Source organism: Nerophis ophidion, linkage group LG28, assembly GCF_033978795.1.
Source record: "Nerophis ophidion isolate RoL-2023_Sa linkage group LG28, RoL_Noph_v1.0, whole genome shotgun sequence".
NCBI classification, from domain to species: domain Eukaryota; kingdom Metazoa; phylum Chordata; class Actinopteri; order Syngnathiformes; family Syngnathidae; genus Nerophis; species Nerophis ophidion.
This window is the reverse complement of record NC_084638.1, coordinates 19,886,433-19,913,713: the sequence shown is the minus strand read 5'-3', so window position 1 is coordinate 19,913,713 and position 27,281 is coordinate 19,886,433. Positions and strand designations below refer to the sequence as shown.

At 38.6% G+C, this 27,281-nt stretch overlaps 2 protein-coding genes and 2 long non-coding RNA genes across 4 annotated transcripts in view; 2 read left to right on the top strand and 2 right to left on the bottom strand.

Moving 5' to 3' along the window:
* The window catches only part of LOC133545391 (gastrula zinc finger protein XlCGF57.1-like), a 211,375-nt gene that overhangs the window by 26,137 nt on the left and 157,957 nt on the right, over positions 1 to 27,281 (bottom strand). The window lies entirely within an intron of this gene.
* Positions 3,135 to 5,330, top strand: LOC133545195 (uncharacterized). Its single transcript, XR_009804750.1, has 3 exons — positions 3,135 to 3,230; positions 4,512 to 4,613; positions 4,774 to 5,330. It is a non-coding gene; the product is annotated as an uncharacterized LOC133545195 (long non-coding RNA).
* On the bottom strand, positions 7,324 to 17,297 carry LOC133545508 (uncharacterized). Its single transcript, XR_009804854.1, has 3 exons — positions 17,142 to 17,297; positions 14,615 to 14,848; positions 7,324 to 9,247 (listed from the first exon to the last, which is right to left on the bottom strand). It is a non-coding gene; the product is annotated as an uncharacterized LOC133545508 (long non-coding RNA).
* On the top strand, positions 17,307 to 20,785 carry LOC133545451 (zinc finger protein 771-like). The gene is made up of 3 exons (XM_061891062.1): positions 17,307 to 17,596; positions 18,137 to 18,385; positions 19,458 to 20,785. The coding sequence occupies exons 2-3, from the start codon at positions 18,139 to 18,141 to the stop codon at positions 20,576 to 20,578; spliced, it is 1,368 nt and encodes a 455-aa protein (XP_061747046.1). The 5' UTR covers positions 17,307 to 17,596; positions 18,137 to 18,138; the 3' UTR covers positions 20,579 to 20,785.

Sequence of the window (27,281 nt, the reverse complement as noted above, 5' to 3'; positions counted from 1 at the left end):
TTGCCCTTGTGGGCGGAGTTATGGGACGTGCACAGCTGCTTCCAATTGACCCTGGTGCTACTTAAGCAGCACGTGACAGCTGGATGGCACTCGGCGATTCCACTCTATGTCAGTTGATTCCATGCTTTGAGTATTTTGCTACCTTGGCCATTCCCAGTGCCATCCATCTTGGTGTTGTTTTGTAGTGTGCACGTCTTGTAACTCCAAACCAAGTTGAGTTTATTTTTGTATGTAAGTAGCTTTTGTTTTTTGCACATTTTTTTTTCTCTTTCGCACCATCGCTTTTTGTTACCTCCAGTTTGGATTGTTTTTGTGAGTAGATTTTCGGAGTAAAAGAAGCATTTTACTCAACGTCCTGCACATTATTGGGTTCCTCTTTATTGTGTTTAACAGCACTCTGACAGGAGTTTCTCCAAAACGCAACACCCTTTGGCGGACAAGTTTGTGATTAAAGGCTGTACACATAAAATGAAAGGGACAAGTGGTAGAAAAAAATGGATGGACGTACATTATTGACTTTTCCCTAACATTCAAAACGTTCTCAAGTTTTCTGTAATTGATAATGTTTGAGGATTCTAAAAGAGGGAAACAAACATGAACAACTTCAAAAAACAATTGTCATGTGTAGTTTTTTAATAAAAAATGTAGATTATTAAAAACAAAATTATCTTTTATAACCTTCCACATATAATGTTGCCATTTTCTCTAATCTACATATTGCATAAAGGGCATATACATATAAAACAACATTCACATTACAAAAGAGAGTAATAAAGGTAATTAAAGGAATGGATTTTTGAGACCCAGCAAATTATTCATAGAGTCACACATTTTGAAAGTAAATGATCTTGTACAAAATACAACTGCTCAAATGATGTACAAAGTAAAAAATAATATGCTTCCAGAAGTGGTCCAGAAGATGTTTCAGATGTGAACCAGTAAATATGAACTAAGAGGGATTTATGTGTACTCAAACGCAAATGTATGAAAAAATGTAAAACAAATATGTACATCATATAAAGGAGTTCATCTATAACATCATAAATAATTAAAAATGATTTCTGAATATCTCTTTACACATAAAAAGTATTTGCAACATGTTTTGTCCTGTTTATTCTCATCTTTACAGTCAATGTGTTGTGTTCATTTTTTAATAAAAGTAGACAATGTCGTATATTAAAACATGTACTTGACTGAAAAAAAACAATAATCTAAAATATCTAATCAGTAAATGTTAGAATCTATGTGCTGATGTTGTTAGAAGGTCAAAGTTAAAGTTTTGACAGTTTATTTCAAATCCTGCAGTTTCATTTGCTGCTGCTGTTCTCACCAGCACACTTGTGTTTCTTACACTGGTACTTAGAAGAGAATCTTTCACCACACACACTGCAACTCAACACTTTCTAACCAGTGTGTGTTGTCATGTGTCTTTTCAAAATATGGACTTTGTATAAAAGTTTTACAACATACTGAACTTGTTTGAAGGGGAACATCATCACCACACCTATGTAAGCGTCAATATATACCTTGATGGTGCAGAAAAAAGACCATATATTTTTTTAACCGATTTCCGAACTCTAAATGGGTGAATTTTGGCGAATTAAACGCCTTTCTATTATTCGCTCTCGGAGCGATGACGTCACAACGTGACGTCACATAGGTAATCAATCCGCCATTTTCTCAAACACATTACAAACACGGAGTGAAATCAGGTGTTATTTTCCATTCTTTCGACTGTTTTCCGTACCTTGGAGACATCATGCCGCGTCGGTGTGTTGTCGGAAGGTGTAACAACACGATCAGGGACGGATTCAAGTTGATTTATGTAGAGTGTGCATCGATTAGCACGGCATGCTAATCGATGCTAATATGATATTTAGGCTAGCTGTATGTACCGCGATGCTACGACAGACATGGCACAGAGAAACATGTGGATATCCTGCGACACTCAAAGCAGATGCATTTCCAACGATAAAGTCAACGAAATCACAAAGGTGAGTTTTGTTGATGTTATTGAATTATGTGCTAATCAGACATATTTGTTCACGGCATGACTGCAAGCTAATCGATGCTAACATGCTATTTAGGGTAGCTGTATGTACATTTGTAGCTATATTTGCATCCAGCCTTTCCCTCCACCCACATTTAATGCCAAACAAACACTTACCAATCAACGGATTTAAATTGCTCCAGTGGTCAAAAGATGCAATCGTTGGTTAGAATGCGATCGCCGAATAGCTTCAATAACTATTCGCCCAATAGCTTCAGTTTCTTCTTCAATTTCGTTTTCACTATCTGCCCCCACACTCCAACCATCCATTTCAATACATGCGTAATCTGTTGAATCGCTTAAGCCGCTGAAATCCGAGTCTGAAGCCGAGCTAATGTCGCTATATCTTGCTGTGCTATCCGCCATGTTGTTTGTATTGGCATCGCTAGATGACGTCACAGGAAAATGGACGGGTGGATTTACAGATAGCGAAAATCGGGCACTTTAAAGCCTTTTTTCGGGATATTCCATGATGCTTAACATTTTTTTTAAAACTTCGAAAAATAAAATAAGCCACTGGGAACTGATGATTTTTATTGGTTTTAACCATTCTGAAATTGTGATAATGTTCCCCTTTAAGGTTTTTCTCCAGTGTGTGTTCTCATGTGTACTTTCAAAGTGCTTCTTCGTGCAAAAGCTTTACCACATTCTGACCAAGAAAACGTTTTTACTCCAGTGTGTGTTCTCATGTGTACTTTTAAACACTGACTTCTTACAAAATCTTTCCCGTAGATTGAACAAGAAAAATGATTTTCTTCCTTGTGTGTTCTCATGTGTACTTTCAAAGTGCTTCTTCGTACAAAACCTCTACCACATTCTGAGCAGGAAAATGGTTTTTCTCCAGTGTGTATTCTCATGTGTATTTTCAAATCGTGCCTATAAGTAAAATTGTTACCGCAGATTGAACGTTGTAATTAAGACCTAGAAACTATAATAACCAAAACAACGTATTCTCCGCCAGACGCCATCTTGTTTTGTGCTTCCTCCTGTGTGACGTCATCGAGGTGCTCTCAATCGCAGAACAAATGTTGGCCGAACACGTGTTTCACTGGGACAATAGTGAGTGGTGCACATTTCCTCCGCCCGGCCACAGAACAACAATAAAAGTCCCATTTAAGAGTTGCTGGTGTGACAATAGGAAGAATATATTCCACTCCTCTCGTGTACACGCGGTTTATGAGTTAATATCAATTATATATTTTTTATATTATTTATCTTATTTACCTGATATGTTGTTCGAAGCTAACGTGCTAGCATTAGCCCGCTAGCAGGCCTTTGTAGCAAATGCTAGCGTGTTTTTTTTAGGAGTGTATTTTATATGTTCTCTGTGAGAAGTATATTGACTTATTTAATACTTTAACTCTTTTTTGGTTGTATATTACAGTCACGCTTAACATAATTAAATATGTGTTACTAGAAAGGAACGAACGTCTCGTAATTTAAGTCTGGACTAAGTCAAATGGTATAATAATAATAATGATACATTTTATTTGGAGAAGCCCTTTTCAGTCTACTCAAAGACGCTTTACAGGATAAAAATACAATTATTAAAATTACTTTTATTATTATTATGACAGGGCTTCACGGTGGCAGAAGGGTTAGTGCGTCTGCCTCACAATACGAAGTTCCTGCAGTCCTGGGTTCAAATCCAGGCTCGGGATCTTTCTGTGTGGAGTTTGCATGTTCTCCCCGTGAATGCGTGGGTTCCCTCCGGGTACTCCGGCTTCCTCCCACTTCCAAAGACATGCACCTGGGGATAGGTTGATTGGCAACACTAAATTGGCCCTAATGTGAGTGTGAATGTTGTCTGTCTATCTGTGTTGGCCCTGCGATGAGGTGGCGACTTGTCCAGGGTGTACCCTGCCTTCCGCCCGATTGTAGCTGAGATAGGCGCCAGCGCCCCCTGCGACCCCGAAAGGGAATAAGCGGTAGAAAATGGATGGATTATTATGACAGTTCAACATAATTTATTACACATTCATTGCATCTGTATGTGTTGGTGCTAACTTTATTAGCAATAAACACAAATGATGTTGTTTGCACGCACTTCTATTACCTTGATAACTTCCATCCATGTTTCTACCGCTTGTCCCCTTTGGGGTTGCAGGGGGGTGCTTGAGTCTATCTCAGCTGCATTTGGGCAGACATATGGAAATTAAATCAACTGATGCTTGTTATTACGAATCCACTTTTTGCACAATTGTAAGCAAATAATGTTCATTCAGTTAGACAAAAATAAATATTTAATTAAATAAATGTTAAATATTAAAAATGGCTTTAATATACTGCACACAAATTGAACAAGCATCAATATTTTATTTGTAATCAAATCATGATGTACCCAAATATTCTAATATATATATATATATATATATATATATATATATATATATATATATATATATATATATATATATATATATATATATATATATATATATTTATTTATTTATTTTTTCAGGAGTTGGGCTTTGCCCCTTAGTTCCAGTGAAAGGAACTTTGAATGGCCCAGGATACCAAAACATGTTGGAGAATTCCTTGGGATGGCACTTCAAGTTCATATGTGAGTAAAGGCAGGTGGCCAAATACTTTTGGCAATATAGAGCATATACTGTATACACACACACACATATATATATATATATATATATATATATATATATATATATATATATCTCCATCCATCCATTTTCTACTGCTTATTCCCTTTTTTGGGGTTGCAGGGGGCGATGGCGCCTATCTCAGCTACAATCGGGCGGAAGGCGGGGTACACCCTGGACAAGTCGCCCCTCATCGCAGGGCCAACACAGATAGACAGACAACATTCACACTCACATTCAAACACTGAATGTGAGGGTTTGGTGCTAGCGGGGTGTATAATATAGCCGGTATGAGTCATGGATGCATTGCATTCTGGGCAAGTGTTTATAATGTGTTACAGAGCCGATGTTCTCCAGAAATGTGTTTGTTATTCTTGTTTGGTGTGGGTTCACAGTGTGTGGCGCATATTAGTAAGAGTGTTAAAGTTGTTTTATATCACAACCATCAGTGTGATCTGTATGGCTGTGGAACAAGACCCCTGGTTTACACATAGTAAAAGCAAAAAATACCTCCTCCGCCATTTTGGAAATGACGACATGGGAAGTGTCACTCGTGATGTCATGAATTTGACCTGGCAGTAAAAGTAAGCACGCGCTTATAAATTTAGGGAGCGGGTTTGACCCTGCAGTAATTCAAGGCAGGCAGGCGCATATTACATGCCTGGCGGCCATTCAAGGAAATACAGTATATTTCATATATATATATATATATATATATATATACAGAATGTCCACCTTCTGCCCTATGACCCACACTGCAGACTTGGACACAAACAGGACAGAAAGTAAAAAGCAAATTTAAAGGCCTACTGAAATGAGATTTTCTTATTTAAACAGGGATAGCAGGTCCATTCTATGTGTCATACTACGTGGATGAGGAAAGTGAGAGTGAAGGACTAGAGGAAAAAAAAAGACGAGGGCAGTGGGAGCGATTCAGATGTTATTAGACACATTTACTAGGATAATTCTGGAAAACCCCTTATCTGCTTATTGTGTTAGTAGTGTTTTAGTGAGATTATATGGTCGTACCTGAAAGTCAGAGGGGTGTGGCCACGGGTGTGGTGACCGCCAATGTCTCTGAGGGAAGCCACGTTTCTCGACGAGGCAAAGCAAAGCATCCCACGTTCGGGGGCGGCCAGTCGGAGGAGGCAAGAGAGTCTGCAGCTGCCTCTTTGACAGGTGCACGATGAACGACGCAAGCTCCGCTCATGTCTACGGTAAGAGCCGACCAATTACCACAATTTTCTCACCGAAACCTGCCGGTTGACATGAGTTAGGGAACCATGTTCGCTTGACCGCTCTGTTCCAAAGTAAAGCTTCACCGTCATCTTTCGGGAATGTAAACAAGGAAACAAGGAAGCACCTGCTGTGTTTGTCCTACTAAAGGCAGCCGCAATACACCGCTTCCCACCTACATTTTCTCCTTTGACGTCTGCATTATTAATTGAACAAATTGCAAAAGATTCAGCAACACAGATGTCCAGAATACTGTGTAATTATGCGATTAAAGCAGACGACTTATAGCTGGTTTCGGGGCTGGAACAACATGTCCGCTACAATCCGTAACGTCACACGCACTCGTCATCATACGCATCATCAACAGGATATTTCGCGCAAAATTTAAAATTGCAATTAAGTAAACTAAAAAGGCCGTATTGGCACGTGTTGCAATGTTAATATTTCATCATTGATATATAAACTATTAGACTGCGTGGTCGGTAGTAGTGGGTTTCAGTAGGTATGCATTTTTTCCAACGGCCGCTGGGTGGCAGCAGAGGATCCATGTTTTACCTGAAGAAACATTTGACTTCTGACCTTTCCACATTATTTCTCTCATCTTTACTGCTGGAGTTCAGCTCACTGAGGATGTAAGCTCCATTTTGGTATTTTAATTACCTTTAATTATTCATAAACAGGCTTAAAACAAACCATTATTTTCATTACTGCCTCATGTTTTCACTCTCTACTAATTAAAACTATTCTAGCATGAACACATTCAGGATGTTCATACACACAATATTACACATCCCCAAACGTACATCTTTATTATAGCATTAATATAATATATTATTACATTTAATATTTTCATGTTTATAACAGTGCTGAACATTTTTATTTCCCCTTGGGAATTCATAAAGTTTTTCTGATTTTGATAATTACATCGCTCTCATAAAGCCTTCAAAGCTGAATATGTTTTTTACCATAGCTCAGCTTCACAATGTTGGAATATTGACTGCTGACATTAACATTCTTCTATTGTTTAGAATATTACACGCTACTCTTTTTCTTTGCTCAAATGAACAGGATGAAAGTGTCTTTAATTGTCACTACTGAGTGTAATTATGTATATAATAATCTTCATTACCAGTGGATTTAACCCTCATTTTATTTTTTCCAGAGAGAACTTGTCCATAAAAAGATGGCTGTACATCAATAAACTGTCATTAAACATCAATAAAACTAAATATATCATTTTTGGAGACTGTAAAAATGTAAAACAAATTATGATGGATGATATTGAAATTAAAAGAGTAAAGGTAATCATATTTTTGATGATGAAGTAAACTGGACACTACATGCAAGTCATAAAGAAAACATTAAAAAAATGGAGTGCAATACTAACTAGAATAAAATACATACTTACTAATATTAACTACAATTATTGTACCCAACTTCAGTTGAAGCCTACATTGTTTATTGCATAAAGGTCTGGGGACATACATATAAAACAATCACACAACAATATTCATATGACACAGGAAAGTAATAAAGGTGATTAATAGAATGGATTATTGACAAGCAACAAATTATTCATAAAGTCACAAATTTTTAAAGTAAATGTTTTTGTATAAATGCAACTGCTCAAATGATGTATAAAGTAAATATTAATATGCTTCCAGAAGTGGTCCAGAAGATGTTTCAGATGTGAACCAGTAAATATGAACTAAGAGGCATTTATGTGTACTCAAAAGCAAAGGTATGAACTCATGTAAAACAAATATGTACATCATGTAAAGGAGTTCTTAAATGGAATTATCTACAATTAGAAAATAAATATGTAACACTTCATTTTTTCAAAAACATATATAAAACACTATTCTGAATAAGTGTAAGAGGGAATTATGAATATCTACACATACAATATTAATTGTGTGTAACATATTGTATGTAAAGTTTATTTTCACCCTTTCAGTCAAATTGTTCTGTTCATTTTAAAGAACACAAATGTGTATATTAACTCATGTACTTGACTGAAATAAAAGCACTAATCTGAAGTGTCTAATCTATAAATGTTAGAATCATTATAACAAGATTGTGTTAAACAACAATGATGTCACACATGTTATATGTGCTGATGTTGTTAGAAAGTCAAAATTAAAGTCTTGACAGTTTATTTAGAATCCTGCAGTTTCATTTGCTGCTGCTGTTCTCACCAGAACACTTGTGTTTCTTACACTGATACTTAGAAGATAATCTTTCACCACACACACTGCAAATCAACACTTTTTCCCCTGTGTGTCTTCTCATGTGTACTTTAATAGATTGTCGGTGACGAAAGCTTTTGTTGCAGCTCGAACAAGAGTATGGTTTTTCACCAGAGTGCTTTCTCATGTGTGATTTTAATTGCTGTTTTTCTATATAACTTTTACCACATACTGAACGAATAAAAGTTTTTTCTCCAATGTGTGTTCTCATATGTGCTTTGAAACTGTGCTTTTGAGTAAAATCTTTACCGCAGATTGAACATAAAAAAGGTTTTTCTCCAATGTGTTCTCATGTGTACTTTTAAACTTTGATTTATTGCAAAACTTTTATCACATTCTGAGCAGGAAAATGTTTTTTCTCCAGTGTGTATTCTCATGTGTATTTTCAAATCGTGCCTGTGAGTAAAATCTTTACTGCAGTTTGAACACGCAAAAGGTTTTTTTCCTGTGTGTATTCTCAAGTGTGTTTTCAAATGGTGCTTTTGAGTAAAATCTTTACCGCAGATTGAACATAAAAAAGGTTTTTCTCCAGTGTGTGTTCTCACGTGTAATTTCAGCATGTGCTTTAGTCTAAAATCTCTACCACATTCTGAGCAGGAAAAAGGTTTTTCTCCGGTGTGCGTACTCATGTGCCTTTTCAGATTACTACGGTCTTTAAAAGTTTTGTCGCAGTAAGAACATGTGAAGTGAGTGTTGTCAGTGTGACATGTCTTATCATCTTTAGAATCTTCATCATCGGTGTCAGGAGAGTGTGACGTTGTGTCCTCACTATCTGATAGTGGAGCTAAGAGCTTGTCTGCTTGTGATCCTCCACAGTGGTCTCCATCAGCTTCTGTTGTTATGTCATGTCTGTTGTGTTGAGCTGCTGCTTGGAGGCTCCGCCCCTCCCCTCTCCTCACTTTCACCTTTGACCTCATCATCTTCACTCTTCACACTGATGAGGTGTCTCTTGTCTTCCTCTATGAAGTGGGGGGACAGCCGCTGTTTTTCTTCATTTTTAAAGTGGGGGGGCTGTGGCTCCTTTTCTTTCACATGGAAGTGCTGTGACCTCTTTTGCTCCATACTGGTGGGCCTCTCCTGCTGCTCAGGTGGATGATATTTTTCACAGACGTCTGCAGGACACAAGAAGACAACCACATGCTAAGATAGAAGTAGATAAGATTTGACCAATTCAGATTTCGTTTTCGATTCCGCTTTACGATTCGGTTATTTGTGGACTCACTTTTGCTTTCACATTCATTTAAAAAAAGAAGAATCAGAAGAATCAACTTTGACTAGTTCAGAAGTAACATGAGCATACAAAGCCAACAGTGAGGTCTTAAGAGGCAAAGATTTTACGGGTCCCCCATGAGGTGCCAGAGCGCCCTAAGGACAATATTCTGCTTTGAAAATATCTATAAAATTAAAATACTTTTGGCAAGAAATTAACAAACTACTACACGTTATTTTGTGGCAATTACAAAATAATATCCAGTATTATTCTCAGGGGATTCAATCAATCACAACTGGACTGTTAAACTGAACATATATACATAAATATACAGTACATTTAAAAAAAAAAAAAAATATATATATATATATATATATATATATATATACACATATATATATTAGGGCTGCGAATCTTTGGGTGTCCCACGATTCGATTCAATATCGATTCTTGGGGTCGCGATTCGATTATAAATCGATTTTTTCGATTCAACGGGATTCTCGATTCAAAAACTATACTTTTCCGATTCAAAAGGATTCTGTATAATTTCAATACATAAGATTTCAGCAGGATCCACCCCAATCTGCTGACATGCTAGCAGAGTAGTAGATTTAAAAGAAAAAAAGCTTTTATAATTGTAAAGGACGATGTTTGATCAACTGATTGCAATAATGTAAATTTGTTTTAACTATTAAACGAACCAAAAATACGACTTATTTTATCTTTGTGAAAACATTGGACACAGTGTGTTGTCAAGCTTATGAGATGTGATGCAAGTGCAAGCCACTGTGACACTATTGTTCTTTTTTATTATTTTTGTAAATGTCTAATGATAATGTCAATGAGGGATTTTTAATCACTGCTATGCTGAAATTGTAACTAATATTGATACTGTTGTTGATAATATTCATTTTTGTTTCACTACTTTTAGTTTGTTCTGTGTCGTGTTTGTTTCTCCTCTCAATTGCTCTATTTATTGCAGTTCTGAGTGTTGCTTGTTCAGGTTTGGTTTTGGAATTGGATTGCATTGTTATGGTATTGCTGTGCATTGTTATATTGGATTGATAAAAAAAAAAAATCTCTTTTTTTTAAAAATGAAAATCAATTCTGAATTGCATATATATATATATATATATGTATATATATATATATACACATCCATTTTCTACCACTTATTCCCTTTGGGGTCACTGGTGCCTATCTCAGCTACAATCGGGCGGAAGGCGTCGTACACCCTGGACAAGTCGTCACCTCACCGCAGTATATATATATATCCATTTTTCTACCACTTATTCCCTTTGGGGTCACGGGGGGCGCTGGTGCCTATCTCAGCTACAATGGGGCGGAAGGCGTCCGTACACCCTGGACAAGTCGTCACCTCATCGCAGTATATATATATATATATATATATATAAATACTTTTTACCACATACTGATCATATAAAAAGTTTTATATATATATATAAATACATACATACATATATATATATATATATATATATAAATACATACATACATATATATATATATATATATATATATATATATATATATATATATATATATACATATATACATACAGACATACCCGATTGTAGCTGAGATAGACTCCAGCAACCCCACGACTCCAAAAGGGATAAGCAATAGAAAATGGATGGATGGATATATATACATGCATATACACAGTCGCGATCAAAAGTTTACATACACTTGTAAAGAACATAATGTCATGGCTGTCTTCAGTTTCCAATCATTTCTACAACTCTTATTTTTTGTGATAAGGTGATTGGAGCACATACTTGTTGGTCACAAAAAACATTTATGAAGTTTGCTTCTTTTATGAATTTATTATGGGTCTACTGAAAATGTGAGCAAATGTGCTGGGTCAAAAGTATACATACAGCAATGTTAATATTTGCTTACATGTCCCTTGGCAAGTTTCACTGCAATAAGGCGCTTTTGGTAGCCATCAACAAGCTTCTGGTTGAATTTTTGACCACTCTTTTTGACAAAATTGGTGCAGTTCAGCTAAATGTGTTGGTTTTCTGACAGACTTGTTTCTTCAGCATTGTCCACAAGTTTAAATCAGGACTTTGGGAAGGCCATTATAAAACCTTAATTCTACCCTGATTTAGCCATTCCTTTACCACTTTTGACGTGTGTTTGGGGTCATTGTCCTGTTGGAACGCCCAACTGCGCCCAAGACCCAACCTCTGGGCTGATGGTTTTAGGTTGTCCTGAAGAATTTGGAGGTAATCCTCCTTTTTCATTGTCCCATTTAAAGCACCAGTTCCATTGGCTGCAAAACAGGCCCAGAGCATAATACTACCACCACCATGCTTGACGGTAGGCATAATGTTCCTGGGATTAAAGGGGAACATTATCACCAAACCTATGCAAGCGTCAATATATACCTTGATGTTGCAGAAAAAAGACCATATATTTTTTTAACCGGTTTCTGAACTCTAAATGGGTGAATTTTGGCAAATTAAACGCCTTTCTGTTTATCTGTCTTTTAGCGATGACGTCAGAACGTGACGTCACCGAGGTAATACACCCGCCATTTTCATTTTCACATTACAAACTTTGGGTCTCAGCTTTGTTATTTTCCGTTTTTTCGACTATTTTTTGGAACCTTGGAGACATCATGCCTCGTCGGTGTGTTGTCGGAGGGTGTAACAACACTAACAGGGAGGGATTCCAGTTGCACCACTGGCAAGAAATCTGCCGTCAGACCCCCATTGAATTTGCCAGAGTATCTGCACATTTTACCGGCGATGCTAAGACAGACATGGCACAGAGATGTATGGATAACCTGCAGATGCATTTGCAACGATTAAGTCAACGAAATCACAAAGGTGAGTTTTGTTGATTTTGTTGACTTATGTGCTAATCAGACATATTTGGTCACGGCATGACTGCCAGCTAATCGATGCTAACATGCTATGCTAATCGATGCTAACATGCTATTTACTCTAGCTGTATGTACATTTGAAACTAGATACCCACATTTAATGCGAAACAAACACTTACCAATCGACAGATTTAAGTTGCTCCAGTGTCACAAGATGCGAAAGTCTTGATCGTTTGGCCCGCACATTTTACCGGCGATGCTAATAAGGCAGCCATGCTATGTGCCACTTCATTAGGTACACCCATGCTATGGCCGAATAGCGTCAATAGCTATTCGCTTAATAGCTTCAATTTCTTCTTCAATTTCGTTTTCGCTATTTGCCTCCATACTCCGACCATCTGTTTCAATACATGCGTAATCTGTTGAATCGCTTAAGTCACTGAAATCCGAGTCTGAATCTGAGCTAATGTCGCTATATCTTGCTGTGGTAACCGCCATGTTGTTTGTATTGGCAGCCCTGTATGACGTCACAGGGAAATGGACAGTCGCATCGCAAATAGCGAAAATCAAGAACTTTAAAGCTTTTTTTAGGGATAATCCGGGAGGTGTAAAATTTTGAAAAAAAACTTTGAAAAATAAAACAAGCCACTGGAAACTGATTTTTATTGTTTTTAACCCTTTTGAAATTGTGACAATGTTCCCCTTTAAAGGCCTCACCTTTTCTCCTCCAAACATATCGCTGGGTTTTGTGGCCAAACAGCTCAATTTTTGTTTCATCTGACCACAGAACTTTCCTCCTGAAGGTCTTATCTTTGTCCTTGTGATGTCAGATGAAACATAAATTGAGCTGTTTGGCCACAATACTGTGTTCGTTAGAAAGTTCCACAACTGTTCACGTTATCCCACGTGTCATGCGTCGAAGTCACGTTGTGACATTGCTGGTTTACAAGCAGACGAGCATGTTCGGCGGCACACAATCACGGAGTACTTATAAGCAGACACAGTGTGGAGACAGAAAAGGGAGAACGGACACATTTTGGTGTGAAAAGTAAAAATAAAAGGTGAAGTTATAACACTGAAACTCCCTCAGGAAGAGGTGCTTTAAGACATGGCTAGCTAGCTAGCGGCTAACGTCCATCTACCATCGGCAGTACCTAGTCGATACTACTATGATTACGTCGATATTTTTTGGCATCACAACATCTTCTTTCGTTTTAAAAAAAATGTATATTATGTTTATAAACTCAGGAAATATGTCCCTGGACACATGAGGACTTTGAATATGACCAATGTATGATCCTGTAACTACTTGGTATCGGATTGATACCCAACTGTGTGTTATCATCCACAAACTAATGTAAAGAATCAAACAACCAAAGAATAAGTGATTATTACATTTTAACAGAAGTGTAGACGGAACATTTTAAAAGAGAAAATAAGCAGATATTAACAGTAAATGAACAATTAGATTAATAATCCATTTTTACAGTTTGTCCTTAATAATGTTGACAAAATAATAGGTGTATAAATGAGACAATATGTTACTGCATACGTCAGCAGACTAATTAGGAGTCTTTGTTTGTTTACTTACTACTAAAAGACAAGTTGTCTAGTTTGTTCACTATTTTAATTAAGGACTTAACTTCAATAATAAACATATGTTTAAAAGGCCCTAAGTTTTTTTGTTAAAATAAAGCCAATAATGCCATTTTTGTGGTCCCCTTTATTAATAAAAGTACCAAAATAATTTTAGTACCGGTACCAAAATATTGGTATGGTTACAACACTACCACCTATATTTGAATATTGTCTAATGGAAATGACTGCTGTCTGATAATCACATTAATAACCAGTGTTGGCGTTAACACACTTTTTATGTCTTTTTACGCATTGAAGTCATAAAGGACGTGCATTTCCGTAAGTTCGCGCGTCCCTGGGATGCAGAGTTTTTTGTTTTTTTTAACCGACCTGCCTTCTCCGGGTCAAAACTCCAGTTTGTTTTTTTATCTATTATTGCTTTCCGGTGTTTTGTTTTGTTTATTGTGACAGTTTGCTCTTATCAAGCCGTCACTTGAGGCACGTCAGCGGGAGCAAGCGCCCTGTCGGTTGGTAGAGTGGCCGTGCCAGCGACTTGAGAGTTCCAGGTTCGATCCCCGCTTCCACCATCCTAGTCACTGCCGTTGTGTCTTTGGGCAAGACACTTTACCCACCTGCTCCCAGTGCTACCCACACTGGTTTAAATGTCACTTAGATATTAGGTTTCACTATGTAAAAGCGCTTTGAGTCACTTGAGAAAAGCGCTATATAAATATAATTCACTTCACTTCATATCTTCATCTTTAGTCATAAATGTGGCCCCCAGATGAACATGTGTCAGAAACATTGTATTAGATGATATGTGGATGTTGTGCTTACTTGGACTGTGATGAAGCTGTGAGGACTCAGGTGGTTTGTCTTCATGCTCTTCAGTCTTCACAGAGACAACAGTCAGTGGATACTTGCTGAGATCAGCCTCCTCCTGTCCTAGAAGACACTCTTCCTCCTGAGTGATCCACACTTCCTCCTCTTCCTCTTTAATGTGGGGGGGCTGTGGATCCTCCTGCTGCTGAAGAGGACGTTCTTCTTGACGAGCGTTCACCTGTTGGACGTCTGCAAGACAACACAAACAAACTTCAGCCCAGACGTGTCAAATATTTTTAAGTCTATCAAATATATTTTCCAAGTGGACTGACACCACTTTGTGGTGATGTTCTTCTACACATGGAATAATCATCAGTTATTGATTATTATGAATTGTGTAATTGATCTTGTTTTCCACATTTACATTAATTATTGATAAAAGGGAACAACTAATATAAAACCTCCTGCTGGGATTTTAATACCGTCATGACTGCATGAAGTCAGTCTGCACGTATAAAAGTTTCATTGTGCTGCAGCATCAAGTGACGCCAACTCACGCCTCCCACTACCAACCTACCAGCCAACCTTGACGTGCACCTCCAAAATAGTCCCACCTCACATCAACGGTGACCAGGACTGCAGAGCTCTGACTAGTTGGCTTTACTTTTACGCGTAATATCCTCTCCTTGTTCTTCCTTCTACGAAAGCAACATTTTTAATCTGACAGAAAACAAAGAGAAGTGCAGTGAAGCACGTGTAACAAGTGCCAGCGAGTGTGGCCGTGTGATAGTATGTTGGTTGAACCTCACCCACACCTTAAGAAATGTGCTGGCGTGAGAATATATATAGCCACTATATTGCCAAAAGTATTTGGCCACCCATCCAAATGATGAGAATCAGGTGTTGTAATCACTTATAAAATCAAGCACTTAGGCATGGAGACTGTTTCTACAAACATTTTGTGAACGAATGGGCCGCTTTCAGTGATTACCAGCGTGGAACTGTCATAGGATGCCACCTGTGCAACAAATCCAGTTGTGAAATGTCCTCACTCCTAAATATTCTAAAGTCAACTTTATTACAAGAAAAGTGAAGAGTTTGGGAACAACAGCAACTCAGCCATCAAGTGGTAGGCCAACTAAACGGACAGAGAGGGGTCAGCAGATGCTGAAGTGCAAATACTTTCTGAACAGTCAGTTGCTACAGAGCTACAAACTTCGTGACCTTTCATTTAACCCACGTACAGTAAGCAGAGAGTTTCATGGAATGGCTTTCCTTGGCTGGGCAGCTGCATCTAAGCTATATATCACCAAGTCCAATGCAAAGCGTGGGATGCAGTGGTGTAAAGCACGTCACCACTGGACTCTAGAGCAGTGGAGACACCTTCTCTGGACTGATGAGTCATGCTTTTTCCATCTGGCAATCTGATGGACCAGTCTGGGTTTGGAGGTTGCCAGGAGAACGCTATATTTCCAACGGCATTGTGCCGAGTGTGAAATTTGGTGGGGGAGGAATTATGGTGTGGGGTTGGTTTTTCAGGAGTTGGGCTTTGCCCCTTAGTTCCAGTGAAAGGAACTTTGAATGCTCCAGGATACCAAAACATGTTGGACAATTACTTGGGCTAGCACTTCAAGTTCATATGTGAGTAAAGGCAGGGGGCCAAATACTTTTGGCAATATAGTGTATGTATGTATGTATATACATATATATATATATATATATATATATATATATGTATATTAGAATGTTTGGGTACCTCATGCTTTGACACATGTTCAATTTGTGTGCAGTATATTAAAGCCATTTTTAATTTTTAACATTTATTTTATTAAATATGTATTTTTGTCTCACTGAATGAGCATTAATTGCTTACAATTTTCCAAATAGTGTATTCGTAATAACAAGCATCAGTTGATTTAATTTCCATATGTCTGCCCGAATGCAGCTGAGATAAACTCCAGCACCCCCCCCCCCCTCGCAACCTCAAAAGGGACAAGCGGTAGAAACATGGATGGATGTCATCGAGGTAATAGAAGTGCGTGCAAATGACATAGTTTGTATTTATTGCTAATAAAGTTAGCACCAACACAAAGCAGACCACTGCAATGTATGTGTAATACATTATATTACACTGTCATATTAATAATAAAAATACATTTAATAATTGTATTTTTATCCTGTAAAGCATCTTTGAGTACACTGAAAAGCGCTATAGCAAATAAAATGTAGTATTAGTATTATTGTTATTATAATAAGATGTGACTTATTCCAGACTTAAATTACGAAACGTTCGTTCCTTTCTAGTAACAAATATTTTATGATGTTAAGCGTGACTGTAATATACAACAAAAAAAAAAGGTTAAAGTGTTAAATAAGTCAGTATAATTCTCACAGAGAACATATAAAATACGCTCCTCAGAAAAAAAAAAACCGCTAATATTTTGCTACAAAGGCCTGCTAGCGGGCTAACGCTAGCAGGTTAGCTTCGAACAACATATCAGGTAAATAAGATAATAATGTAAAAATATATAATTTATATTACCTCATAAGCCACGTGTAGAAGAGAGGAGTGGAATATATTCTTCCTATTGTTACACCAGCAACTCTTAAATGGGACTTTTATTTATATTTATTCTGTGGCCGGGCGAAGGAAGTGTGCACCACTCACGATTGTCCCAGTGAAACACGTGTTTGGCCAACATTTGTTCCGCGGTTGAGAACACCTCGATGACGTCGCACAGTAGGACGAACGAAACAAGATGGCGTCTGACGGAGAATACGTTGTTTTGGTTCTTATGGTTTCTTGGTCTTAATTACAACGTACATGTGCACATGTGTGTCGTTTAACAGAGTAAACGTCGTTATTAATTGTTTGTATGCGGATACATTAGTCTGAGTGCACTGTGACGTGCTAGCCTAGCCTGCTGGTTAGCTTAGCTTGTTAGCTGCTAACAAAGAGAGGCGGAAGTGATCGACACATCAAAGCAGACATCCAATGTAAGTGTTTTAAATACACATTTTAAATACACACTGTTAAGTATATATGTAATGTAGTAACATTATTAATAACATGTCATTTTTACATATCTTGCTCATTTTAAAGGCCTACTGAAACCCACTACTACCAACCACGCCGTCTGATAGTTTATATTTCAATGATGAAATCTTAACAGTTTACTAAATTGTAATTTTAAATTTTGCGCATAAGTATCATGCTAAAACGTTGCGGTATGATAACACGTGCGTGTGACGTCACGCATTGTAGACGACATTTTTTTCCAGCACCGTTCACAGCTATAAGTCGTCTCTTTTCATCGCATAATTCCACACTATTATGGCAATCTGTGTTGTTGAATCTTTTGCAATTTGTTCAATGAAAAATGTAGACATCAAAGAAGAAATCTGTAGGTTGGAAGCGGTGTATTGCGTCCGCCTTTAGCAACACAAACACGGCCGGTGTTTCATTGGTTCCCTACCACATGTCAACCGGCAGGTTTCTCTGAGAAAATGGTGGTAATAAGTCGGCTCTTACCGTAGACATGAGCGGAGAGCTTGCGTCGTTCCTCCTGTGCCTGTCAAAGAGGCAGCTGCGGACTATCTTGCCTCCTCCCACCAGCCGCCCCCGATCGTCGGATGCTTCCACCGTGGAGGAGGGGGGAAAAAAAAAAAAAATCTCAGCCCGGCCCCACCGTCCGCCTTCGCTTCGTCGAGAAACGTGGCTTCCCGCGGACACACTGGCGGTCACCACACCCGTGGCCACACCCCTCGGACTTTCAGGTTGTACAGGTACGACCATATAATCTCACTAAAACACTAGTAACACAATAAGCAGATAAGGGATTTTCCAGAATTATCTTAGTAAATTTGTCTAATAACATTTGAATCGCTCTGCCGTCTAGTTTTTTTTTTTCTTCTAGTCCTCCACTCTCACTTTCCTCATCCACAAATCTTTCATCCTCGCTCAATTTAATGGGGAAATCGTTGCTTTCTCGGTCCGAATCGCTCTCGTTGCCAGTGGCCATGATTGTAAACAATGTGCGGATGTGAGGAGCTCCACAACCCGTGATGTCACGCTCACATCGTCTGCTACTTCCGGTAGCCAATATCCAGTATCCTTTGGTGAGCTGACCGTACCGTCACACCCTTAGTTAAAAGCACACCAACCCCATGACATGACACTTCCACGTGATGTAGAACAGTAATACCAAATTTTAAACATACACACACATCAGAAGAATATAAAAAAATAAATATATTTGTTGGGCCAAACCAAATGACTCGGCGAACCAATGTTTGGTATGGGCGATATGACCTAAAAATGTATCCTAATAAAAATATAAGTCACGATATATCATTTGGTATATGAATGGTGATAGAAGAATTTCAAAACTGGTTACAAAAGCTCCTAATTTAGCAGCTGACATAAGCAGTGTCATATTGTGTCATTTCTAATTGTATTATTTTGTCGAAACAATTATTATTAATGTACTTGTTTATTTACTGTTAATATCTGGTTACATTATTTGAGAAAATACTGGAAATGATGTAACATTTTACTGCATATTACAGCAACTAAATTAGGAGTCTGTGTAGCCGGTTTTAAAATGGTTCTATTAGTAATTCTATATGAAATAACATATCACAAAATCCATTTTAAACCATATCATCTATCCATTGTAAAAAGTCCTGTCGTCCTTGTTTGTTTTTCTTTTCCTGTGAATAATGTTGTAAAGAGCAGCGTGTTTGTGCGTCACTGAGATTTCAAGACAGTTCATACAATAACTTGTTTTTCTTAAGTGCATGTAAAATAACTGAAAGCATTGTATGACTGAGCAGAGATGGTGTGTTTGTCTTGCAGACGTCTGTGAAGAACATCTTCACCCTGAGCAACAGAAGTGGAGCTTCATGATGCGAACAGAGGAACCACAGCCCTCCCACATTAAGAAAGAAGAGGTATACCCACTGATCCCCCATTTTAAAAAGGAAGAGGAGGACCCACTGACACCCCATTTTAAAGAGGAAGAGGAGGACCCACTGACCCCTCACATTAAAGAGGAAGAGGAGGAACACAGCATCAGTCAGCAGGGAGAGCATCTTGAAGGGCTGGAGGAGGTTGATGTCACCAAGTTGCCAGTGGCTGGTGTCCCTGTGAAGAGTGAAGATGATGAGGTCAAAGGTGAAAGTGAGGAGAGGGGAGGGGGGGGGCCTCCAAGCAGCAGCTCAACACAACACATGACAACAGAAGCTGATGGAGACCACTGTGGAGGATCACAAGCAGACAAGCTCTTAGCTCCACTATCAGATAGTGAGGACACAACGTCACACTCTCCTGACACTGATGATGAAGACTCTAAAGATGATAAGACATGTCACACTGACAACACTCACTTCAAATGTTCTCACTGTGACAAAACCTTTAAATACCATTGTCGTCTGAAAGTACACATGAGAACACACACTGGAGAAAGACCTTTTTCATGTTCAATCTGTGGTAAAGATTTTGTTCGAAGGCACCATTTCAAAGCACACATGAGAATACACACCGGAGAAAAAACCTTTATGTGCTCAATTTGCGGTAAAAAATACACCGAACAAAAGTATTTGGAAAGACACACAAGAATACACACTGGTGAAAAACCTTTTATCTGTTCAGAATGTGGTAAAGGGTTTTCACAAAGTGTCTATTTGAAAGCACACATGAGCAAACACACTGGAGAAAAACTTTTGTCATGTTTAGTCTGTCATAAAGGTTTTATACAACGTGGTGAGTTGAAAAGGCACATGAGAACACATACTGGTGAAAAACCTTATACTTGTTCAGTATGTTGTAAAAGTTTTATACAAAGTTCGCATTTGAAAGTACACATGATAACACACACAGGTGAGAAAGTGTGGAGTTGCAGTGTGTGTGGTGAAAGATTCTCTTATAAGAAGCAGTGTAAGAAACACAAGTGTAGTGAGAACAGCAGCAGCACATGAAGATGCAGGATTTGAAAAAAAAAAACGTCAATACTTTAACTTTGACCTTTTAACAACATCAGCACATAGATTCTAACATTTATAGATTAGATATAGATGTTCGCTTTTTTCAGTCAAGTACATGTTTTAATATGCATTGTGTACTTTTATTTAAAAATGAACACAACACTTTGACTGTAAAGGTGAGAATAAAAAGGACAAAACATATTGCAAATACTTTTTATGTGTATAGCGATATTCAGAAATCATCTTTAATTATTAATGATGTTATACAAACCCCGTTTCCATATGAGTTGGGACATTGTGTTAGATGTAAATATAAACGAAATACATCCATCCATCCATTTCCTACCGCTTATTCCATTTTGCGGTCACGGGGGGTGCTGGCGCCTATCTCAGCTACAATCGGGCGGAAGGCGTGGTACACCCTGGACAAGTCGCCACCTCATCGCAGGGCCAACACAGATAGACAGACAACGTTCACACTCACATTCACACACTAGGGCCAATTTAGTGTTGCAGATCAACTTATCCCCAGGTGCATGTCTTTGGAGGGAACCCACACATTCACGGGGAGAACATGCAAACTCCACACAGAAAGATCCCTTCCTGGGATTAAACTCGGGACTGCAGGACCTTCGTATTGTGAGGCAGGCACACTAACCCCTATGCCACCGTGAAGCCCTAAACGAAATACAATGATTTGCAAATCATTTTCAACCCATATTCAGTTGCATATGCTACAAAGACAACATATTTGATGTTCGAACTGATAATAGTTTTGGGTTTTTTTGGCAAATAATCATTGATGCCAGCAACACATGACAAAGTAGTTGTGAAAGGTGGCAATAAATACTGATAAAGTCGAGGAATGCTCATCAAACACTTATTTGGAACATCCCACAGGTGTGCAGGCTGATTGGGAAAAGGTGGGTGCCATGATTGGGTATAAAAACAGCTTCCCAAAAAATGCTCAGTGTTTCACAAGAAAGGATGGAGTGAGGTACACCCCTTTGTCCACAACTGCGTGAGCAAATAGTCAAACAGTTTAAGAACAACGTTTGTCAAAGTGAAATTGCAAGAAAATTAGGGATTTCAACATCTGCGGTCCATAATATCATCAAAAGGTTCAGAGAATCTGGAGAAATCACTCCACGTAAGCGGCAAGGCCGGAAACCAACATTGAATGACCGTGACCTTCGATCCCTCAGACGGCACTGTATCAAAAACCGACATTAATCTCTAAAGGATATCACCACATGGGCTCAGGGACACTTCCGAAAACCACTGTCACTAAATACAGTGTGTCGCTACATCTGTAAGTGTAAGTTAAAGCTCTACTATGCAAAGCAAAAGCCATTTCTCAACAACATCCAGAAACGCCGCTGGCTTCTCTGGGCCCGAGATAATCTATGATTGACTGATGCAAAGGGGAAAAGTGTTCTGTGGTGTGACGAATCCACATTTCAAATTGTTTTTGGAAATATTCGACATCGTGTCTTACGGAACAAAGGGGAAGCGAAACATCCAGACTGTTATCGACACAATGTTCAAAAGCCAGCACTTACTGTCACTTAAACATCTTTGAAGGAACCATTAATGCTGAAAGGTACATTCAGGTTTTGGAACATATGCTGCCATCTAAGCGCCGTCATTTTCACAGACGCCCCTGCTTATTTCAGCAAGACAATGCCAAGCCACATTCAGCATGTGTTACAACAGCGCGGCTTCGTAAAGAAAAGAGTGCAGGTACTTTCCTGGCCCGCCTGCAGTACAGACCTGTCTCCCATCGAAAATGTGTGGCGCATTATGAAGCGTAAAATACGACAGCGGAGACCCGGACTGTTGAACGACTGAAGCTCTACATAAAACAAGAATTGGAAAGAATTCCACTTTCAAAGCTTCAACAGTTAGTTTCCTCAGTTCCCAAACGTATATTGAGTGTTGTTAAAAGAAAATGTGATGTAACACAGTGGTGAACATGCCCTTTCCTAACTACTTTGGCACGTGTTGCAGCCATGAAACTCGTAAGTTTATTATTTGAAAAAAAAAATCAATTTATGAGTTTGAACATCAAATATGTTGTCTTTGTAGTGCATTCAACTGAATATGGGTTGAAAAGGATTTGCAAATCATTATATTCCGTTTATATTTACATCTAACACAATTTCCCAACTCATATGGAAACAGGGTTTGTAGATGAACTCATTTCTATGATGTACATATTTGTTTTACATGTGTTCACACCTTTGCTTTTGAGTACTCATAAATCCCTCTTAGTTCATGTTTACTGGTGCACATCTGAAACATATTCTGGACCACTTCTGGAAGCATATTATAATGTACTTCGTACATCATTTGAGCAGATGTCTTTTATACAAATGTGTGACTTTAGCAATCATCTGTTGGGTCATCTCACAGAGCTTTACTGTACATCCATCCATTTATTTACAACTTGTCACTTTCATTTTAAATATGTATAGCCTTTAATCCCAACCTTGTCCGCCAAAGGGTGTTGCGTTTTGGAGAAACTCCTTCTGTCAGAGTGCTGTTCAACAAAGTAGAGGAACCCAAAGATGCGCAGGACGCTGAGTAAAACGCTTCTTTTACTGCGGAAATCTACTCACAAAAACAATCCAAACAGGAGGTAACCAAAAGTGATGGTGCGTAAAATAGAAGACAAAATGTGCATCGTGAAAAAAAGAACCAAAGCTACTGATATACACAAACTTAACTTAGTTTGGAGATACAAGACGTGCACACTACAAAACAACACCAAGATGGATGGCACTGGGAATGGCCAAGGTAGCAAAATACTCGAAGCATGGAATCAACTGTCGTGGATTGGAATCATCGAGTGCCATCCAGCTGTCAAGGTGCTTGTAACTCCCTATAAATAGCACTGACACAATAGCTTTCTCGAACTGATTTATTGAAGGCTTTCTTTCCCTTCAATTCCCCTTGAAAACAAATAAAATAAAGCACGTTACAAACGTAAAAATAATACCATGCACAGCATGTGAATCAAACTTTTCACCGAAGTAAAACACAAACAGAAATGACAAATACCTCGTTGGCCTGCATGCTTCTTTTAGGAGGAAATTGTGATCTTCTGGCTCCTATAGCCCAAACACTGAAAGTCCTTGTGACACCTGAAAGTCCTTGTGACACTTTTTCGTCCTTGTTACGATCAGTCGCTCTCTCTTTACACTTCTCATTGCATCAAACAAATGTTCACTCATACCCGGAAGCAGCTTCCTTATATCCGTTCACAGACCAATCGAGACACTTCAAAACAAACGCATGCCCACAAACCCAACAAAAAGGCATGAAATTAAATTTCTAACCATAGTAACATAAATAAAGCCTTATTATGAACTTTTATACATTTTGATTTAAATTCCCTTTTTAGAGAAATAAAACAAATTATAATAATTATTAGTCGCAACAGTTACAGTGCTGCTTAAGTAGCACCAGGGTCAATTTCAAGCAGCTGTGCACGTCCCACAACTCCGCCCACAAAGCCAACACAGGAACTCTCAGAGGGAGGAGAAATGTAAGAACAAGGTCAACTGCACCAAAAGAGGAAAACTGACAATACAAACCACAAGGTGGCAGCAGGGGGTGACAACTTCCCTCAAATTAATTTGGGAATAAATAGACTGAGCATAAGAGATAAATCATCACAAATAAAGTTAAATCATTCAAAAAGTTTACCTTTGTAACTCACTTCTATCCAAATTCATCCAGGATGTTTCTCCAGAATGTTCCATTGGAGAATGCAGTCAAGTTCAAGTTTATTGTTCTTCGGTCGATGATAAACAAAGCAAACAAACAGTTGTACATTCATAGATTGAAAATAAAAAATGTTGCAGACCGAAAGGGTTTAGGCTGAAGTTAAACACTTATTGCGCCTAACCCTATAAACAATTTCAAGTACAAAATGAACTTCCGAAAATTATAAAATGTCCTTTGCACAACTTATTATAAATACACATTCTAAACAACATTATAAACAACATGAACGTAGTTCAATTTTATACACAGTACAGGCATGTGAAATATCCCTGGGTACATATAAGACCTTTGCACTAATTATATATACAATATATACAAACAATTGTACGTCTATTATTCTTTATATCTCATGTTTAATTTTTAATTAACATTAATCATAGTATTTACTACAATGTTAATTCAAGAGTGATATATTTTTTCAAGACATTGGTCTAAAAGTGTTTTTTAAATGTGTGAATGGAACTGGAACATTTTAAGGAATCATCCAAGCTGTTCCACAGTTGAACTCCTCTAACAGAAACACATCTACTTTTTAAGCTTGTTCTTATTTTTGCTTTCTGAAAGAAAGCTGAACCTCTGAGGTCATAGGGATTCTCTCTGGGTTTAAATCTCACTTGTAAACACCCAGGCAGCATGTGGTTACGAGCTTTGAAAGCCACAATAGTAGTATTGAGGTCAACAAGATCGTGCAGTTTTAATGTTTTTAATTTAATGAACAGAGCATTGGTATGGTCATGATAATTCGCATAATTTACCATTCTAATCACTTTCTTTTGAAGTAAAAATATAGAGTTGATGTTTGATTTGTAATTGTTTCCCCAGATTTCAACACAATAAATAAGATATGGGAGTATGAAAGAATTATATAACATGATAAGAGCCTTTTGATTCACAGACTTTTTAATTTTATGTAACATAGCAATATTTTTTGCCATCTTTGTCTTAAGTATATTTATGTACAGTTTCCAATTTAATTTATCATCTATATAGATTCCCAAAAATGTTATTGAATACACCCTTTCTATCTCCATATCACCAATTCTTATATGACGCTGTATGTTATTTTTCCTGTTTCCAAAAATTATATATTTAGTTTTATTTGGGTTGATTGTTAGTTTATTGGCATCAAACCATTGCTTTAGTATGTGGAGTTCGATCTCTACAGTCTCTAGGAGTTGGTCAAGGTCTTGCCCAGAACAGTACAGACTTATATCATCAGCAAAAAGAATACAGTTGAGTTTTTTAAGGATTTTAGAAATATCATTAATATACAGTAAAAACAATTTTGGTCCCAGTACAGAACCTTGGGGTACTCCGTGTGTTATGATCTTTTTGTCTGAATCTACATTATAACTTTTCAACCAATCATGAGCAAGACCTCTGACACCATACCTCTGCATTTTGCTTAAAAGTAATGTGTGATCGATGGTGTCATAGGCCTTGCTCAGGTCAATAAAAACACCAACAGCAAACTCCCTCTTATCAATTGCAGTGGTTACCTCCTCAACTAGTTCCATCACTGCCATGGAAGTGGACCTGTTTGATCGAAAACCGTATTGGTGTTCTGAAGCCATCAGAACCACATCATCTGCGAAAAGTAGGGACCTAATCCTGCAGCCACCAAAGCAGATACTCTCAACGCCCTGACTGCGCCTAGAAATTCTGTCCATAATAGTTATGAACAGAATCGGTGACAAAGAGCAGCCTTGGTGGAGTCCAACCCTCACTGGAAAAGTGTCCGACTTACTGCCGGCGATGCGGACCAAGCTCTGACACTGATCATACAGGGAGCGGACCGTCACAATCAGACAGTCCGATACCCCATACTCTCTGCCACTTGTACTCGTGATCTTATCCTTTCGGTCATGACCCAAAGCTCATGACCATAGGTGAAGATGGGAACGTAGATTGACCGGTAAAATGAGAGCTCCTTCTTCACCACAACAGATCGGTACAACGTCCGCATTACTGAAGACGCCGCACCGATCCGCTTGTCGATCTCACGATCCACTCTTCCCTCACTCGTGAACAAGACTCTTAGGTACTTGAACTCCTCCACTTGGAGCAGGGTCTCCTCCCCAACCCAGAGATGGCATTCCACCCTTTTCCGGGTGAGAACCATGGACTCGGACTTGGAGGTGCTGATTCTCATTCCGGTCACTTCACACGCGGCTGCAAACCGATCCAGTGAGAGCTGAAGATCCCGGTCAGATGAAGCCATCAGGACCACATCATCTGCAAAAAGCAGAGACCTAATCCTGCGGTCACCAAACCGGAACCCCTCAACGCCTTGACTGCGCGTAGAAATTCTGTCCATAAAAGTTATGAACAGAATCGGTGACAAAGGACAGCCTTGGCGGAGTCCAACCCTCACTGGAAATGTGTTCGACTTACTGCCGACAATGCGGACCAAGCTCTGGCACTGATCGTACAGGGAGCGGACCGCCACAATAAGACAGTCCGATACCCCATACTCTCTGAGCACTCCCCACAGGACTTCCCGAGGGACACGGTCCAATGCCTTCTCCAAGTCCACAAAGCACATGTAGACTGGATGGGCAGACTCCCATGCACCCTCAAGAACCCTGCCGAGAGTATAGAGCTGGTCCACAGTTACACGACCAGGACGAAAACCACACTGTTCCTCCTGAATCCGAGGTTCGACTATCCGGCGTAGCTTCCTCTCCAGTACACCTGAATAAACCTTACCAGGAAGGCTGAGGAGTGTGATCCCATGATAGTTGGAACACACCCTCCGGTCCCCCTTCTTAAAGAGAGGAACCACCAATCCAGAGGTACCGCCCCCGATGTCCACGCGATGCTGCAGAGTCTTGGTATATATTATATATATATATATATATATATATATATATATATATATATATATGCCTCTCCAAGGTTCTTA